This window comes from Ictalurus punctatus, chromosome 19, assembly GCF_001660625.3.
Source record: "Ictalurus punctatus breed USDA103 chromosome 19, Coco_2.0, whole genome shotgun sequence".
Lineage (NCBI taxonomy): Eukaryota > Metazoa > Chordata > Actinopteri > Siluriformes > Ictaluridae > Ictalurus > Ictalurus punctatus.
This window is the reverse complement of record NC_030434.2, coordinates 7,022,829-7,043,178: the sequence shown is the minus strand read 5'-3', so window position 1 is coordinate 7,043,178 and position 20,350 is coordinate 7,022,829. Positions and strand designations below refer to the sequence as shown.

General features: G+C 38.7%; 1 protein-coding gene across 1 annotated transcript in view; it reads left to right on the top strand.

Annotated features, from left to right (window-relative positions):
• LOC108280064 (leucine-rich repeat-containing G-protein coupled receptor 5) overlaps positions 1 to 20,350 on the top strand; it is a 32,602-nt gene that overhangs the window by 8,643 nt on the left and 3,609 nt on the right. The window contains exons 3-16 of the mRNA XM_017494819.3: positions 2,996 to 3,067; positions 3,958 to 4,029; positions 6,927 to 7,142; positions 8,286 to 8,357; positions 9,681 to 9,749; positions 9,848 to 9,919; positions 12,255 to 12,326; positions 12,453 to 12,521; positions 14,214 to 14,285; positions 14,471 to 14,536; positions 14,635 to 14,706; positions 15,252 to 15,323; positions 16,894 to 17,019; positions 17,885 to 18,015. Of these exons, the coding sequence (XP_017350308.1) occupies positions 2,996 to 3,067; positions 3,958 to 4,029; positions 6,927 to 7,142; positions 8,286 to 8,357; positions 9,681 to 9,749; positions 9,848 to 9,919; positions 12,255 to 12,326; positions 12,453 to 12,521; positions 14,214 to 14,285; positions 14,471 to 14,536; positions 14,635 to 14,706; positions 15,252 to 15,323; positions 16,894 to 17,019; positions 17,885 to 18,015 (1,253 nt within the window). The remainder of the gene's footprint in view (positions 1 to 2,995; positions 3,068 to 3,957; positions 4,030 to 6,926; positions 7,143 to 8,285; positions 8,358 to 9,680; positions 9,750 to 9,847; positions 9,920 to 12,254; positions 12,327 to 12,452; positions 12,522 to 14,213; positions 14,286 to 14,470; positions 14,537 to 14,634; positions 14,707 to 15,251; positions 15,324 to 16,893; positions 17,020 to 17,884; positions 18,016 to 20,350) is intronic.

Sequence of the window (20,350 nt, the reverse complement as noted above, 5' to 3'; positions counted from 1 at the left end):
GGAATAAGTAAATAGTAATAGTAATAGTAAAATCAGGCTTCCTGGAGCATAAATATGTGTTGTATTTTGGTCATCCAGCAGTGCAACTTTCCCCAAATCACAAACATATCAAATTAATATGTTAAATGTAAGTAAATATGTAAGAAAAAAAATTGTGTTCAATTGGGTTGTGATCTGGTGACTGTGAAGGCCGTAGCATATCATGTACATCAGTTTCATACTCATCAAACCATTCAGTGAACCCTCGTGTCCTGTTGACACTGTCATCCTGGAAAAACCACTCCCATAATCCCAGGATAGAAATGTTTCATCATAGGATAAAGGTGATCCGTCAGTAGAGCTTTGGTATCGATTTGCACTGACTCTCTTTTGTGTATATAATATAACATAGACACCACTGTTGAACAGTAAAGTGAATTTTATCAAGAATGTTAGGTCAATTCTGAATACCAGAGTATGGAAAAACTGTACTAACTGTGTTTAAGGAACCTCTGTGTCTCAGACAAGTGTTTATGCACAAACTCTATTCTGCACTGATGTATTTTTATTTTTTTCTATCCATTTTTGGGAACAACAATGCTGACGTTTTAATCAATGCTGTTCTCTAACTTATGCATGTCAGCTGTTTACTATACTCAGTGAACAAGAGTTTGTAGATCTTGACACAAATAACAATGCTTCATATTTTCGTGAAAAAGACAAGAAACAAAATATCCTATATGTCTAAATTGAAGTATAGATATCGAACAAGCAGTGTGGCCAAATCTGTTTGCTGAAGGCAAGCATGCAACTGTTGAGGCCAGAGCGCACAAACCTTTTGGACCGGTTTACTGAATTAACCACTCTGCAGCCGTCATACGTCTTCCTCTGTCCTCATGGTGCCCTCTTTCAGCCTCCTGTCTAACCCGTAAACCCACAGCTAGAACGAACATGTAGCCATGATTTATAAAGAACAAATTCTCCCATGAGTGTTTGCTCAGGTGTAGTGTCTCTGCTGTTGTGTTTGTCCAGGGCAAACTGCCCATCGCTGCACACAAGTTGACCGATTTCTCGGAAGCCCCAAAACATACGGAGAAAGCGGTGTTCCAATCTGTTACTAGCGCCTGGATGCATGCCCTTATTCATTATCATGTTTCCCCCTGCTGATGCCCCTGCAGTGGATGAGATACAACATCTCTCTGCAACAAATGGCACCACCCTGTTAGAATGCAGACCCTTTGGTATACAGGGTACACGCAGACCCTTGGCCTCCTTCTTGCCGTGTTTCTTGAGACATTGCGGAATTTAACATTGAAGCAAACTGGCAAGAGCGCAGTTGATTTGAAGAGGTGCAACAGGATACTAGCGTGTAGAAATCTGTCTCTAACTAGTGTCAAAAGAGTTATCGTCAGTCTTTCCACTGTGTGTTCATATTTTCCACACTGTAATTGTTCACCTTATTAAAAATACAGTCACCATGTCTTCTGTAATGCCATGACTATAAAACCTCATAACTATATGTGATTAATTACAGTTGTATGTTCCTTTTAGTTCATACCAATGATATAAAGATTTCCGTTTATTAAGAGCTTACACATTTGTCTAAAGTTGCATCATACTTGCAGTCTCTGACCGAAGAGTACAAAGGTGCCAAAACTTATAGTACACAGTCACAACACTGGCTCAGTGTTAGAGTTGAGGCCAAAAATTTAAATATACACAAGTTAAAGACATTCAAACCCTTTATTTTTTACATAACTCCACACTTTTCATGCTACCAAACATTTCCTGTCTTAAGTCAGTTTGTTTATCTACTTTATTTCCATAAGAGCTCATTTCTCAATAATAGCTACGAGATAGACTTATTCCAGCTTTTATCGACCATATCAGATTTTCAGTGGGTCAAAGGTTTACAGATATTTTGTTAGTATTTGGTGGTATTGCCTTTTAACTGCTTAACTTGAATCAAACTCTTGTTTGTATCCTTCCACAAGCGTCTCAAAATACTTTGCTGGAACTTTAGCTCATTCCTCCTGAACTCCAGAACTGATGTAACTCAGTCAGGTTTGTGGGCCTCCTTGCTCAGGAATGCTTTTTCAGTTCACTCCACAAACTTTATATGGGATTCAGGTCCAGGCTTTGTGACGGCCATGCCAATACTTTTTTACTTTGTTGTTTTTAGGCATTTTATTACAACTTTGGAGGTATGTTTAGGATCATTGTCCTGCTGGAAAACCCAGTTGTGACCAAGTTTGTCTTTTCTGACTGATGTCTTGAGGGGTTGCTTTAGTATTTTTAGATAATCCTCACACCTCATGATGCCATCTATTTTCTGAAGTGCACCAGTGTCTATTCCAGCAAAACACTTATGCGTTTTTCTATGGTATCAAGGGCAAAAAGGCACTGGCTCTAAGGTAGGCCCTTAAATACAGCCAAAGCACAAAGCTAATTATGTCAATTGGCAAAAGCTTCTAAAATGTCATTACATCAATTTCTGGAATCTTCCAGACTGTTTAAAGAGACAGTGAACTTGGTATATACAAACATTTGATCCACTGGAATTCTAATATTGTGAATTAAAGGTGAAATAAAGCTGTCTCTGAGCGGTTGTTTAAAAATTAGCTCTGATGTGAACAAAGTAGATGCCCTAATTGACTTACCAATAGAACTGTATGTTAACATGAAATGTGTGGAGTTGTGAAAAACTGAGGTTGAACATAGCCTAAGTGTATGTAAACGTTTGGCCTCAACTCTACATACATGGTAATGAATAAAGTTGGGACTTTTGTATGGCTGAAGAAAATTATCACAGCTTATAGATTAACATGCTGTACGTGAAAGGTATTGGAGTTGACGTGAGACATTATTGGTGGTTCAAATCAAAACAGTTTAAATATTTTTTTAATCCTAATTACTAAATCTAACAATGTATATCCGTACACATCATAACTAAATTGGCATGCAGTTTTATCAAGGATTAAACCTCTTGCTTGTTTTGCTTTTGCGCTTTTCACAGGCGACTAGCAGGAAATGATTTGATGGACGTTCCTAAAGGAGCATTTGATGGACTTGTCAATCTCAAGACTCTGTGAGTGAGCCTCACTGCATTATTACAGTTTACATGTTCGCCTGTGAGTTGTGTTAAACTATTGGCTTGCCAGGTAGAGTAATTTCTTAAGTTCGAGCAGGAGTTCTTAACCTTTTTTGACCAGCGACCCAATATCAAGTGCCCTAAATTTCCCATTACCCGAAGCATTCATGAATTGCTGTGTAAACACACACACACACACTGCTAGGCTCGTGTGCTGCACTGCAGCCTATTGTCAAGTATATATATATACATTAAATCAGACTTGGGCATTAAACCAAATTAAGGATAGCAAATCGTACCAAGAACTACAGCACATGATGCTAACTGTAGTTCTAATGAAGTTTGGGTGCTGCATTTTGTGAAATACTCTTGGAAAGGGCTTGTTGTTATGAAAGTGGCGTATAACAGGCTGATTTTGAAACTTGATAACCACTAGTGGTTTATTTCAAGTGAAATTCCAAAAGAGAAGATAAAACTTCAGAGTGTAAGTTGCCATAGTAACTGACCTAGTGTTAACTGTTAATAGGTTGGCATTAGTAGCTAAAGCCACTTTCTGGAGTCCCTCCTGTTGTGTTACGACTGTTTTCTGAAAACAACTGAGACTGGTTTTATTTTACATTTGGTTTTAGCAAATATAGAAAGATGTATGTAGTGTAGTGATACATCCACAATAGAGCAGTGTGGTTTGTATAGTATGTATGTGGCATGGGATGCGTTTTCATATGTAGCAATGTGGACAGTAACCAGTGACAAGATCTTTGTCTCATTCTGTTATCTTTTGGTATTATCTTAATTGATGTCTTCCTTTAGCTGGTTTCCTGTTACTGTTCTTTTCTTTAACCTTCTCTGGACCCTGATGCTCACTTTTCTCACACATTCCCACACAGAATGCTCCAAAACAACCAGCTTCAGGAGGTCCCCAGAGAGGCCTTTAAGAGCCTGCAGAACCTCCATTCCCTGTGAGTACATAGGAGCACACATATGGCTTAATGTCTGTCAGACACACTCTCTCTTTTCTCTTCTCTTCTTGTTTTGGTTACAGATTGACCCCCTGAGTGCCAAGGCTCTGTTAATTATCATATGAAACAGAAGGTGGGTGGACGGGAACTAAGGAGAAAGTGACACAAAAGAGCGGACCCGTAGACTTCTCCAAATGAATTCAGTCCTCGTGAGGCCTCAACTTTGATCAGTTTAAAAAAAGACAGAGAAAGGGTAGTACTGGAGGCTGAATGAAGATTATCTTTCAATGCATTCGTGCTAGAACCCATCTGCTCTCTTTATCTCTTTCTCATCTGCTTCTTCGCTCTCGAATACATGCAAACTGTCAGCCCTAGATCACATTAATCCATAAGCACTGTTCTGTACAGCACTCTGCCTGGCAAAGAGAACAGGGTGGTCATTGTTGGGGTATGTTGTCTCTTTGGGTATCTTTGGTAATAGTTGTCAGGGAAGAGAAAAAATGCTTCCTTTCTTTGGCCTTTGTTTTCTTAGTGGTCAGAATGAGGTGAGTGGGGTGAGCTGCAGTCATGGAGTGTAGATAGGCTATCTAGTTTCAGCTAATTTCACAGCGGAGATTATTCCATTGGTTAAAATTATTGAAACCTTAAATAGGGTAGTGTCTCACAATGTCCGTCTATTGCAGTTATCTTATAACTTGAACAAACTCATTTTAACAAGAAAAGGCTAAGGAAATGAGTGGCGTTTGAGTAAAACAAAGGTGTGGCTCAGTTAAACTCGATTCTGAACTTGAACTTAAGTCCATTTTTCTTGCACAAGTCCAGCACCTCTGTTTGACAATATGTTACACTGAAATCTATGCTTTAGGAATTGTAATTATACTAAAAAAAAACTAATCCATGCCATTTGAAGCCAATATTAAATACATAGATATGAGCATTTTAATAAATTAAAGTCCCTTAAAAGTGCATGAAATGGTTTGTTTTTCCACCCCACCAAGGACATCCATGGAAAGAGTATTGTAATCTGAGAAACCTATGTAATGCACTGAAACACTTAAAGTGAGCTGTAAATGCAGCAGAGTGCTTGGTCAGCTTAACCTTCAAACTGTCACCGTATTTAAAAGTGTGATCAATCATATCCAGTGCACACATTATAGTGCTGTTTTATAATTTGACGAATAATTAGGGTGGAAGCCATTTTTTTTAAACAAAATTTGCAGGGATTCGTGGATAATTCAATTTATGACTATTCCTGCAGCAATATATTGACATTTTACACAAAACTAGTCTCAAAGTAGATGTTTATTTATCTTTTGCTTCATATATAATCATTTAATTGTTTCTTGTTACATCCTAATATATTTTACAGCAAAGTTGGAAAAAAGCGATTTTCTTATCAGCCCACATTTTCTTACTTTGAATTTTATTTATTTATTTATTTATTTTTTGGGGTTTGAAGGCATTTGTTTGTGTCTTAATGCCATGGTCTAAATGATATTGAAAAACCTTGCCTCTGACTCTACTAAAAAAATCTAGCATGAACTACATGCAGGTGATTTGCATAATCTGGATGGGGATCCCAGAAAACTGGTTTAATTACCTGTGCACATGAAATCTGAATACATACCATTTTACCTGTGTAAATATTGACATGATTTTTGGACTTAAGTCACCAACTCTGAATATGGACCTCTAGACTATATGGCCTAAACTAATTTTCAGTAGTTCAGTAGTACTGTAATATATTGCCTGAATTCAACACATAGTTGTAGCTGTCTGGGTTTCCAAAATAGAATGTAAATGAATTCAATGATAGTCAAAGGATTCAACCCATTTTTAAGCCTTGGCTTATTTTAGTTCCAGTAAGAAGGCTGAGGCCCCTACAATGGATCTTCCACCACAAATCAGTGGATATCCATTATCTTATACAAACGTCAGGTGTATTATGAACGACATCATCAACATTTAATTTTCTGCCACTTGGTGAATGGAGGGGGTGCTGAGCAACCACAGAGTACTACTATCCCCCACAGTGTTCAGAAAGATCTGGAGGTTTCCATTCCAGGTACCAAGCTTGAAGAGCTTGAAATATATGCTTTCTACGGCAGCATACTCCGTGATCTGACCTGCTCTTTGGCAGGTTTACGTGAAGTAAACCAGGTTTTAAATCTCAGTCTTTAACATCTACTTAAACTTTGCCAGTGTTATTGGAAGGTGGCATCCAAGGGCAGGAAAGTAGCAATGTTTAGTCGTCAAGAACTGAGGCATCTAGGTAATAATATTGTCGCTCACACTGACACCTGAAAGGAAAACTTTAGTACACTGGAAGAGTTGGTGAATATGAATGAATAGCAATGTAAGCACATGAGTAGAGGTGATAGACTGGTGAAGGCTTGCCATTATAAACTATTCAGTGGCAAGACTTCGCAAGGTGAGGACTATAGGACGCTATTACAGTTATTCTTGGTAATTTGGTCATTTTTCCACTTTAATAACACTCAAAATTGTTTGTTTAGAAAGCTTCATTCATTTGCTCATCTTCAGTAAGCGCTTTAATGTAGTCATGTAGGTGGGAATACACACTGGATGGGACACCAGTCTATGGCAGGGCACCATGCACACGCAAATGAAAATAGCTAGGAGCAATTTAGTGTACCCAATCCATGGAACTGGTGACCTTGGAGCTGTGAGGCTGCAGCTCTACCCTCTGCACCTTCACGCCATCCTTAAGAAAGCTTCGTTAATTCATTCATTTCAAATGAAGAAATTCATGTAATGGTGCTAAATAAAGTGTGTGTGTCTAACGTCCTCTCTATCCCACATCACTCTGACTTTATTTTAAACAATAATTTATGAACTTGAGATTTTCACACCCAACCAGTCCTCTTTTTCACCAGTCGATTGGATGCAAACCACATCTCAAGAGTGCCACAAGACTGTTTTGATGGACTGACCTCCTTGCGCCACTTGTGGCTGGATGACAACGCTTTGACAGAGGTACCTGTTGATGCCCTGCGTACCCTCTCCTCCCTGCAGGCGATGACCTTCGCCCTCAACAAGATCACCCACATCCCAGACCGAGCGTTTGCCAATCTTTCAAATCTGGTGGTTCTGTAAGTGCTTTCTGAATTCTGGCTTCTTCACTGTATCTAGCAACCTGGAGAAGAAAAACACACCCTTGATAGATTGCATGCAAGCTCACCAGTTAAAGTCCACCAGTTCAAAACGACTGCTTAATTACCATCCATCCATCCATTTTCCATACCACTCATCCTACACAGGGTTGTGGGGGAGCCTTTCCCAGAAGACTCGGGGTACAAGTCAGGGGATACCCTGGATGGGGTGCCAACCCATCACAAGGCACAACTGCACACACTCACACACCCATTCACAGAATTTAGAGATCACAAAACATGTCTTTGGACTGGGGGAGGAAACTGGAGTGACTGGAGGAAACCCCTGAGGCACAGGGGGAGCATGCAATCAAGCCTCCAACCCTGTAGGTATGAGGCAAACATGCTAACCATTAATCCACCATGACCCCCTACCCCCTGTCTCCATTACACCATTTGGTTACTTCATCTCCCTTTAATGGGACAATTCACTAATTTACTGATAGATTTAGATCTAACATGTTAAGGTTTCTATAGTAACAGCTAATTTTCAGGATTGAATCTTGGATGCTCACATAAACAGATAAAAATGTGCTGATATTTAACAAAGATAAATGTCTAATTATTGCCTCTGTAAGGAGGCATTTGTCTAACATTTATGAAAGGAGTCTAATCATCTTAAAGAGAAATAAATAAATAGGAGGGTGAGAGAATGACTGTTTATAGTTGCAATAACATATGTGATAACAGGAATTAATTTGTTTTCACAGCACACAATGTATTCCATTCTTATCTTAATTCCATAGTTACTTTGCTAGTCTGATTTTACTTATGGAAGTAGTTAATTGGCTTGGAGAAAAATCCCGCAAATAAGATGTTTATAATATGAAGCACTCCTTTCCTTTGATCATCACGGTTGTTTTTATAGTCATGCCAAAATGAATAAAGCTCAGGGTATATTTGTAGTCTGTTTTTTAGTCTAGAGTGACATCGGGCACAATGAAAGGACGTGTAGAAAAAACTTGGGGTCTTTGTTGCTTTATTTTGTCTTTTACCTCTTTTTTTTTGTTCTAGTCAGCTTTCAGCTCACTAGGCTGAGAGGGGTGGGTGTATCTGACTGTTCTCTTTGCTGTCTCACTGCAGGCATCTCAATAACAACAGAGTGCTGTCCCTGGGAAAACAGAGCTTTGATGGACTACAGAGCCTGGAGACTTTGTGAGTTGACCTCTCATTAACATTCAGCAAAAAGTGCCGTTCCGTTTCCCTCTCTATTCTCCGTCCATCACGCTTTTACCATCCTAGTTTCTTCTTCTCAGATAAAGAAGATAAAGGCGTTTTAGTTCAATAGGGAAAGTCTTTAGTTGCCCTCTCAGGGAATATTTTACTTGCAAACCTGGAATTGTGTGTGCATTAGGAAAAGGAGTAGTGTAGAAGCAGAAAATGTTTTGCACATTCCAGGCAAATTATACTTAATACAGAAGATTTGCAGTATGACTAAACAAGGCAAGTATGTTAATATAACCTTTCAGTCAGTATTCAGTCAAATACCCCTATTTAAAACAGATATATCTCATATAGGTTGATAATGCTGAATCACTTATAATTTGGATTAGAGCCTAAATCAATAACAAAGCATTGCTTTTGATTATGTTTTGACATGTTTTGGATTTGTTACTGTCTTTGCCCCTGTCCTGTCATTGGTTTATCACCTGACTGTGTTCACCTGTTCCGTGTTCAGCTGGGTTTATTGCCTATTATACAGCAGTTAGTTCTGGTCCACTAATTTGATTGGTCAAGCAGCGTTCCAATAGTAGTGCTGACACTATAGTATAACAGCACTGGGACGTTTCACTGTTTGTATCACTCCACTCGTCTCTGTCCACAACATGCAATTCCACTTCTAGTAATATTTCCTTACATTAAAACCGTCACTACACTTACTACAGGCTGTAAGTTAGTCTGTGTGCATTGGCATGGCAACACGCTATCCAGCTGTGGCTTTTTCAGGAACTATTTTTGTTGATGGAGCAAAAATAAACAAAACATTTCACCATATTGTGTCCAGACTGTCAGTTAGTCTGTATTTATTTCTTGCTTATAGAACTGGTGTATAAAAGAAATATCACACTCACAACCACGCGGTTCTAGTGAATACCAACACGGCTTTGATTTGGCTTAATCACAGCCATGGGTTACACTCCTGTCAGCCAAGAGCAAGAATCTGAGGCTATCATGGGCACAGACTCACTGAAGCTGGACAGTTGAAGACTGGAAAAACATCACCTGGTCTTTGTCCAATCTCCAGTTTTGGTTGAAAATCCTGTGAGAAGAGCATTACAATAGTAAAGATAAGAAAATCTAAAAAAAAAAAACTAAAAAAAAACAACTCATCTTTAGTAATAAGTAATAAATTATAAGAAGTACTAACACTTTTTGACTGTTTTTTTTTAATCAGCCTCTTATATGTATTAATGTGAACAGAAGGACAAATTAACTTTCCTCAAAATACTGTGATCCAAATCCATCTTGTATTAACAGGGATTTGAACTACAACAGTTTGGAGGAGTTCCCTGTCGCTATCAGAACCTTGAGGACTTTAAAGGAGCTGTAAGTATACACAGTGCCTCTTTCCCCATACTTATCCATACCTTTATTTATATTTATACCAGTTAATTGGCTATGTGTCTACATTTTTTTCTTTGCAGGGGCTTTCACAACAACAACATCAAGTCCATCCCTGAGCATGCCTTCATTGGAAACCCCTCTCTCTTAACAATGTAGGTCTCTATACTGTATGTGGAAATTTATGATCTATACCAAATGTGATTAATCTATTATTAAGTGCATTTAACATTTAACGGTCTGAACAAACAGAAAGTAATTTTTTAAAAATGGTTCTAAACTCCTCTTAATTCTGATTATATTGGACACAAATCACTAATGATCTGTTCAGTACTTTCAATGTGCATGTGACAACACTGAAGAAATGACACTTTGCCTCAATGTAAAGTAGTGAGTGTACAGCTTGTGTAACAGTGTAAATTTGCTGTCCCCTAAAAATAACTCAACACACAGCCATTAATGTCTAAACCGCTGGCAAGAAAAGTGAGTACACCCCTAAGGGAAAATGTCCAAATTGGGCCCAAAGTGTCAATATTTTGTGAGGCCACCATTATTTTCCAGCACTGCCTTAACCCTCTTGGGCATGGAGTTCACCAGAGATTCACAGGTTTCCACTGGAGTCCTCTTACACTCCTCCATGACGACATCACGGAGCTGGTGGATGTTAGAGACCTTGCGCTCCTCCACCTTCCGTTTGAGGATGCCCCACAGATGCTCAATAGGGATTAGTCCATCACCTTCACCCTCAGCTTCTTTAGCAAGGCAGTGGTCGTCTTGGAGGTGTGTTTGGGGTCGTTATCATGCTGGAATACTGCCCTGCGGCCCAGTCTCCGAAGGGAGGGGATCATGCTCTGCTTTAGTATGTCACAGTACATGTTGGCATTCATGGTTCCCTCAATGAACTGTAGCTCCCCAGTGCTGGCATCACTCATGCAGCTCCAGACCATGACACTCCCACCACCATGCTTGACTGTAGGCTTGACACACTTGTCTTTGTATTCCTCACCTGGTTGCCGCCACACATGGTTGACACCATCTGAACCAAATAAGTTTATCTTGGTCTCATCAGCGCACAGGACATGGTTCCAGTAATCCATGTCCTTAGTCTGCTTGTCTTCAGCAAACTGTTTGCGGGCTTTCTTGTGCATCATCTTTAGAAGAGGCTTCCTTCTGGGAAGACAGCCCTGTAGTCCAATTTGATGCAGTGTGTGGCGTATTGTCTGAGCACTGACAGGCTGACCCCCCACCCCTTCAACCTCTGCAGCAACACTGACAGCACTCATATTTCCCAAAGACAACCTCTGGATATGACGCTGAGCAGGTGCACTCAACTTCTTTGGTCGACCATGGCGAGGCCTGTTTTGAGTGGAACCTGTCCTGTTAAACCGCTTTATGGTCTTGGCCACCGTGCTGCAGCTCAGTGTCAGGGTCTTGGCAATCTTCTTATAGCCTACGCCATCTTTATGTAGAACAACGATTCTTTTTTTTCAGATCCTCAGAGAGTTCTTTGCCATGAGGTGCCATGTTGAACTTCCAGTGACCAGTATGAGTGAGTGTGAGAGCGATGACACCAAATTTAACACACCAGCTCCCATTCACACCTGAGACCTTGTAACACTAACAAGTCACATGACACCAGGGAGGGAAAATGGCTAACTGGGCCCAATCTGGACATTTTCCCTTAGGGGTGTACTCACTTTTGTTGCCAGCGGTTTAGACATTAATGGCTGCGTGTTGAGTTATTTTGAGAGAACAGCAAATTTACACTGTTACACAAGCTGTACACTGACTACTTTACATTGTAGCAAAGTGTCATTTCTTCAGTGTTGTCACATGAAAAGTTATAATCAAATATTTACAAAAATGTACTCACTTTTGTGAGATACTGTAATAAGCTCTGAGATGTGTGGATGATTTGTAACTTTGTAAACTTTTGGCAGCAGAATCTCTGTGCTAAGCTAATGGTCCTGCTTGTTAACTGAGATAATATTAGCCATTAATATAATCTTGGGTATTATGTTTTGATAGATCAGTGAGAATATGATGATGTAAATCAAAACTTGTGTACCTGTGACAAGTAGGGTTATTATTATTATTTTTTTTTAATTAGATATTTTTAGGGTATTTTAAAAAACATTTAAAAATACATGCACATGCGTTCGGATACACACAAAGGGTATTTAAAGCCTTGCGTGCAGAGATGTTTTACGTATATCTCAAGGGGCTACTTTAGAATCGTGTAACATTTCTGGAAACTTTATAAGTGCTGTTATTTTCTGATAATATAAAGAACTTACATAATTCTGGCATTAATTGCCATCCAAATTTTTCTATCATTCATTAAACTATACAGTATACACCAAATGCTTTTTTCTGGTTTCTTCACTATTTAGATTGAGAGTTTATTTGTTTCTTCTCCTTTTTTTATTGCTTTTGAAAGAAGAATCAAGGCACAGTTTATTAATATTTTAGTTTTTTTCTTTCTGGCAGATTCTTCTATGACAACCCCATACAGTTTGTTGGTCAGTCTGCTTTCCAGCACTTGCCAGAGCTCAGAACACTGTGAGCCAAGCTACAATTTGGATCAATGAACCATCACATTTTATTGTCTTCATGATTAAATTACAGCACCAACTTCAACCGCAACGAGAGTGTTACATACATTTTTTTTCTTCCTCTTGTGTTTAGGTCTTTAAATGGAGCAGCAGATATCACACAGTTCCCAGATCTCACAGGCACACATAGTCTGGAGAGGCTGTGAGTTCCCGCTGTCCTCTGAAACCTTGTCCTCAAATACACTGTTTACTCTAGTACCTTTTTTGCATTACCACAAAATACTGGAATTACTGGCAATATATACACTGGAAAATACTGGAATTACTGGGGCACTGGAAATATATAATAATATTCAGTTATTATGCACAATGTGTCCAATTGAGTTATTTATCAATACTGACACAAACATATTTTTTTCCACCTTGCATGCATATGTATTGCTACATACAATTCAAATTACACATCATTAGTTGGAAGCATTACTCTGGTTGTTTAAACTGTATATATTTTGCATGGTCTTCCAGTGTCTTTGTGGACTAAACCAAAATATGCCGGTAGATGGATTGGCTACTCTAAATTGCCCACTTCTGCCTCACGTCTAGTATTCCTGGGATAGGCTCTGTATTCACCGCAACCCTGACCAGGATAAAGTGGTTACTGAAGATGAAGCAACATATATAGTGGGTTTGGGATGTATTGAGATTGCTTGTTTTTGGTGTTAAAGATTTAACTTAAAATGGATTAAAATTGAGCTTCCGGGTGGCGCAACGGAACAGCGGTTGTCCTATCATCTAGAGACCGTGAGCTTGAATTCGACTATCCAATCATGAGCATCTGTAAACTCGTGCATTTTGTGAACTCATTCATGAGGGCAGATTGTGCTTTCTTCAGAGATATTTGAATGCTTCAGAAGTCCTCCGCAGAGATAGGAAAATCTGCTGGAAGGATACCCATTTCATAAATACTGTTTCAATCGAGCCTTTATGGCTGAATGGGGAGAGGCAAGTTATTTCTGAGTAAAAGACAAATGGCATGCTCTTAAAGGTCTCTGAGAGCATGAGGAAACAAGATCATGAGATTGAACTTTTTAGGTTGAACTCTAAGCACTACAGAACATCTGGTGAAAAAAAGGTGCTGCTCATCAACTGGCTAATACCAGTCCTATGGTGAAGCATGGTGGTGGCAGCATCATGCCATAGGCATGCTTCTCAGCAGGGACACAGAGACTGGTCAAAATTGGCGGAATTGCCAAATATTAAGATGTTCTTGAAGAAAACCTAGTCCAGAGTGAACACAACCTCAGACTGGGGCAAAGGTTCACCTTTCAGCATGACAATGACCCATGTCCTCGAGTGTCCTAGACAAAGCGTAGACTTAAACCCGATAAAACATCTGTTTAGACACTTGAAGATGGCAGGTCACAGACACTACCCATCCAGTCTAATTGAGCTTGAGAGGATCTAGCAGGAAGAATGGGAGAAATTGACCAAATACAGGTGTGTGGAGCTTGAACAGATTTACCCAAGAAGGACTTGTAGCTGTAATGGCTGCCAAAATTGCTTCTGGAAAGTACTGAATAAAGGGTTATGCTTATCTAAATTAAAAAAGATTTCAGATGGTCAAAATGTAACTTTAATCGATTTTTATTAAATCTATAATACAATAAAGCGTGAAAAAACTGAAGGGGCTGAATACTTTCTGTACCAACTGTACAGTACATATATACATACCCTGTCTGATTCTCTAGCAAAACCATAAAAGCACAAATTATTTGCCTCCATTTGGCTTCCACTTTGCCTCACGACATGACTTGCACATAATAACTACACTAATCTGAAGATATTTAAATGCAGTTTACTTGGAATCAATTGCAATAGTTGTCTCTGTCTTCAGCGCTATCACGGGTGCAAGAATTACATCTCTACCAACCACAGTGTGTGAGCAGCTCCCCAACCTGCAGCTTCTGTGAGTGCTCTTACTTTTTATTTACTCTTCATAGGCCACTACACTGTACAGAATATGTCTAGTTATTTGTTAGATTTGATGAAATATCCATCGACAAGGCAAGTGATAATATATATTTGTAGAAAAGGTGCTATTATCCTGTATCCATGACGCAACATTAACCCACAGATGTGTTTTCTTTCTAGAGATCTTTCATACAATCTAATCCAATCCCTGCCCAGTCTCCAAGGCTGCAAAAAGATTCAAAAGATGTGAGTTACGAATAAAACTGGACATTTTACGCCCGGCTGATATGGCGAGCAATAATATAACAATGTAACAATAACTCGTGCTTGTCTTTACTGACTAGTGATCTCCATCATAACCAGATCCATGAGCTGCGAGCAGACACGTTTCGAGGTTTGCCTTTACTCAAGTCCCTGTGAGTATGTGTTCATCCCACAAAGAAACAGCCAGCTGCTATCTAACAAAAGATGGCAGCTCAGTCAGCAGAATGATTCTATGAGTAATGGTTATAACTGAAATGGTGTATGTTTTGTAGAGAAGTATGGGTTTTAAATCATTTTTGAGATCCTTTAATGTTCAAGCTTGACCCTTGAACAAGACCTTAGTAAGTGAAATTATTTTGGCTAAATGCAGATTTAAGAAGTTTAGAGTTGTTGCTGTGGAATGATTATGTCTTGAAGAAAGGAATACAGAATGCATGCACTATGCTCTATAATTATACTACTATATGACCTTGGGTATGGGTCATACATGAAGTGAAATGTGAGCTGAAGTGGTAACTGAAGTGTCGATAAACCCTTTGTTTTCCCCGTGTCCCATTTCTGAAGAATTATAAAAGAGAAGAAAAACTCAGAATTCAAAATGACATGAGGCCGACAGCTCATATTTTCAGCAAGTGGAAGAATCCTACATAAACACCCATCAATGGAATTTTTTCAAATTACCAATTTCTTGTTGTAGTGGCCTAGCCTGGAATAAGCTGTGCTCTGTGGACCCGCTCTCCTTCTCTGAATTGCCAGCTCTCACAAAACTGTGAGTTCCAGTATTTAACACACACACACACACACACACACACACACACACACACACACACACACACACACACACACACACACGCCTTTATTAATGAACCACAGCCAAGAGCTTACAGCATACTGAGTCACAAACATAATTTAAGTGCTAACATTAAGTATACAGCCAGCTCCAAAATGATTGACATCCTCGGTGGTGAAAAAATGTCTGTGGTTCATTTGGATAATATCATAATGTCACCCTGAAAATATGAGAGAAATTTAAACCTTAACTGAAGTAAATGTGCTACTGCTTTGTGGAACCTTCATTTGCTGCTGTAACAGCATGGAGTCTTGTACAATGCTTGCTGAGATTGGAGAATACAGAGCATGGAATATCTCCAGATCCTCCAGGGTCCTAGGTCCTCTCTTATGGACGCTCTTGTTCAGAACGTCCAATCAATGGGGTTTTCGATCAGGGGGCATGTCAAAAGTTTGATTCAGTGGTCAGTGAAAGTTTTTTGTGTAGATTTGGACCATTGTCCTGCCTGAAAATCCACCCATGACCCAGTTGTAGCTTCTTGGCAGATACAGGCAGTTTTTCACTGAAATTTTCCTTGTACATCACAGGGTCCATAATGCCATGCATCCTAACAAGGTTCCCAGCACTTTTTGGAAGAAAAACACGAACATCACAGATTCTCCACCATACTTATAACTGGAGATTAAGTTAGCTTCTTTCATGTTTGAAGTATATTTTAAGGGTATTTACAAAAGGGCATACAAATTAGTAGCAAGAAGGACTAGACTTGCTGGTGGCAGATACATCTCCATCCACACTGTTGGCATCAAGTTCTACTTGTTTTGTCTCCTCTAACCATCGAACCCAGTTCCAGGCAAAGTTCCTCAAATCTCCAATGTGATCCGTCAAAAAGTTTTTGCCTCAGTGTGTGTTGGATGGGGCAAAAAACAGCTGCATCCTCTCAGATCGGTTCATTACAGTTTTGGCAGTTTTAATATAATATATACATATATCCAGTATGATGGAGTGTGAGAGCGATGACAACAAATTTAACACACCCGCTCCCCATTCACACCTGAGACCTTGTTACACTAAAAAGTCACATGACACCGGGTAGGGAAAATGGCTAATTGGGCCCAATTTGGACATTTTCACTTAGGGGTGTACTCCCTTTTCTTGGCAGCGGTTTAGACATTAATGGCTGTGTGTTGAGTTATTTTGAGGAGACAGCAAATGTACACTGTTACACAAGCTGTACACTCACTACTTTACATTGTAGCAAAGTGTCATTTCTTCAGTGTTGTCACATGAAAAGATATAATCAAATATTTACAAAAATATGAAGGGTGTACTCACTTTAGTAAGATACTATATATATATATATATATATATATATATATATATATATATATATATATATATATATATATATATATATATATATATATAATGGGTTTTTTTTTTCCAAAAGTGCCAATAATTCTGAAACCAACTGTATAGACACATACCTAAATATAGTGCTATTCACCAATATAAAATGATGTATTTGGATAACTTGACTTCTTTACAGTGACCTGACTTCCAATCACCTCTCATCTTTACCTGTGGTTGAGATGAATGTACTGACTCACCTGAAACTGGCTGGTAATGTAGACCTCCAAGAGCTAATTCCAGTGGAGAAATTCCCCAGACTAAGGTAAACAAAAAACAAACAAACAAACAAAAACATCAAATGAATATGCATAGGCTTTTGTCTTGTATTTCAGGTTCCGTGTTGTCTTTGTTAGATGTGTATATGTATATACAATGCCTTGCATTAGTAGTCACCCCTTCTGAACTTTTCCATATTGTGTAGTGTTACAACCTAGAACTAAAATGAACATAACCGGGATTTTATATCATGAATCTACACAAAATAGCCCATAATATTAAAGGGGGAGATAAGTATAGATTGTTTAGATTGCTGAAGTTATTTACAAATGTAAAAAAAAAAAAAAAAAACCCCTAAATAATAGGGGGTGTTTTCAGTGGTTTTTATCAGTTGTATATGTGGAATTACACATGGCAACTTCGTTGCCAACATGTGGCACTAATCTTAGTGTCACAATAAACGAATGGTTTTCCTCTTCAAGTGTTCGATATAGTGTCTAAATCTAAATGTGAAAATCCCATTTAAGTTCCAGGTTGTAACCCTACAAAAACAGGAATGTTTAAGAGGGGTGAATACTTATGCAAGGCACTGTACAGTATGTAACATAAATTACGAATGCTATTCGTTTTTGCACATTTTGACGGAATATTTTCGAAGTTTTATTAAGAAGGAAAGGATTTTTTTTTTTCTTCTACAAAGTGATTAGCATTTCTACTTTGACATCCTATGTTGTAAAATTTCTACTGAAACTTCTACAGCTTGAAAGTCCAGTGCTGCTGTTATTCTGACAGATTTCCATTTAACCCACACAGACACACAGAACTAATCTAGCTTGGACTTGGATGATTAAACCAATTGTAAATATTGCAGAGTATTTACATATTTAAAAGGCTTGCCATCACATTTATAGGGTCATGGAGATGCCGTATGCATTTCAGTGCTGTGCCTTTCTGACCTGTGAGAAACATGCCATCGGCTGGGAAAAAGAGAAGAACATCAGCGATGATGTGGGAAGGAAAGAAGGTGCTGCCTCCAACCCAGGTGTCTATACCTTGCATAATCTCTTTTACCTACTTCCATAAAGCCACTAGTTGAATGTAATTATCATTTATGGTAAACATTTATTTTTCTGTAACAAATTTGCTATTCATCATTTATATTACAACTAGGTGGTAGGCTGTCATAAATATAGCAGTGTTTATACTGTTTATAATGTTTACAATGTTTGCTTCTGCTGTGGGTTTCCGGTGCCTTCCATGTTCCCAGACTTCCCTTCAGTAGAACTGGCAGGCCTGACCTGTTCGCTCGCACTTCGGCTAGTAGATAGCGTTGTGACTAGTGTGTGTTGTGATAATTGCATATCAATTATGGAGCGGTGGTGGCTTGGCGGTTAAGGCCCTGGCTTACTTATTCGGAAGGTCAGGAGTTCAGGCCCCAACATTGCCAAACTGCCACTGTTGGGCCCTTAACCTTCTCTTCTCCAGGGGCGCTGTATCATGGCTGACCCTGCGCTCTGACCCCAACTTCCTAACATGGTGGGGTATGCGAAGAAAAGAATTTCACTGTGCTGTAACATGACCAATAAAGACTCATTATCATTTCATTATCATTATCATATAGGAGGAAGGTGAAAATCTGAAACGACACACGGATCTTGTATATTACTGTAAATAAAATTATACGGAGAACCCTTTCTTTGTAATATTTGTGTTAAAGTTAAGGAGTTAGGGAAGTTGCTGTGTTTTCTTTCTTTTGGTTTGTAACTAGCTTAGGTAGCTCGCTAAAGTTTAGTTAGATGGTTTTTGTTTATTATTCTCGTTCCTCCTTTCTAACATGTTACATTGTCCTTTTTACGTTATGTAAATAAACCCGATTATGGTGGTAAACGCTGTTGTCTGTGGAGTTCTGGGAACCAGGATGGCATGGGTACTCCCGTCTCTCTACGTTAAGACCGGGCCGTAACATGCTAAAGGCTGTTCTGTACACACGCTTCACTATCATGACACGCAAATAAAATTCACGCTATGATTCTACTACTTCAGTTGCAGGTTATGATTGTTATGTGCAGGCGGATTAATAGTTTAGTGAAATTATACTGTGAAATGTTTTTATACTGTGAGATCTTTTAAGGCATTTAAACAGCATCTTTAATGTAGCGCGCAGAGCAGTATCAGCAAGCGTGGTTATTAAAAATGAGTGCGATGTGCCGTGAATTGCGTGCACACGAAAGTATTTGCAAGTGTGGAGCAGTGAATCGAGCATGCAGTGCACTTCGGTTCTGTGAGCAGTGAGACATGTGCGCCTGCTTTCCCCTTCACTAATCACTGTCTGCAAGTAAAATTCTCCAAACTGGAGGAGACGAATTGGGTTAATGTCTTTTATCAAACACAAAAGTTCGTTTATTATTCATTATTGCATTGTTGGGTAAAGGTAACTAAACTAAACTTTACCATTAAAGAAGATCTATTGGTGGATGTAGTGAAATGGCTAATGGTTTATTATATTTAGTGCTCCAAAAATGATTCGTATTATTAAATATTAATGTTATGTAAATATTTCAAGTTGAAACCATCACAATCCTTTTTCCAAATGCAAAATATCCCACAACAATTCCTGTAATTCCAAGTGTATTTGTATTTACTCTCTCATTTGAAAGATGTCTGGATTAATAGCACCTTTGTGGCTAACTGACGTCCCTCTGTACATTCAGTATATACTGAGAAGTTATCTACGGGGGGTATTTACATTCGCTAACTGAGTTTTCACAGGGAAACGGAAGAGAAAAACAGTCCCCTCGGAAACTATTGGAACAGCAAGGCCAATTCATTTGTTTGTGCTATACACCAAAGACGTTTGGGTTTGAGATCTAAAGATGGATATGAGAAAAGAGTTTAGGATTTCAGCTTTTATTATTTCCTGGTATTCACATCTAGATGTGTTAAACAACACAAAACATCGAACCTTTTGTATCAGACCACCCGATTTTTAGGCGAGCTGAAATTCTAAACTCTCTTCTCATATTCATCTTTTGATCTCAAACCCAAATGTCCAGTCTACAGCAAAGACAAATGAATTGTCCTTGCCGTTCCAATAATTTCATACAGGGATGTAGGCGCATAAATAAAAAAATTAAATAAAGATGAAAAGTAGCCTACTGGATCATGTTAGCTACATAACAAAACATATAAGTTGATTCTACGTGTTGAGTTTATTGTGATCACTTCCATCTCTGCCATTTTGGGAGTTTTACTTTGAATGAGATATCAAGCAAGCATATGTGCTCGCAGAATTGAAGTTTTATAGTTAATTTGCAATAGAATTCTTTATTATTTATCATACTCATATTGATGAATAAATCAGGTCACTGACACAACAA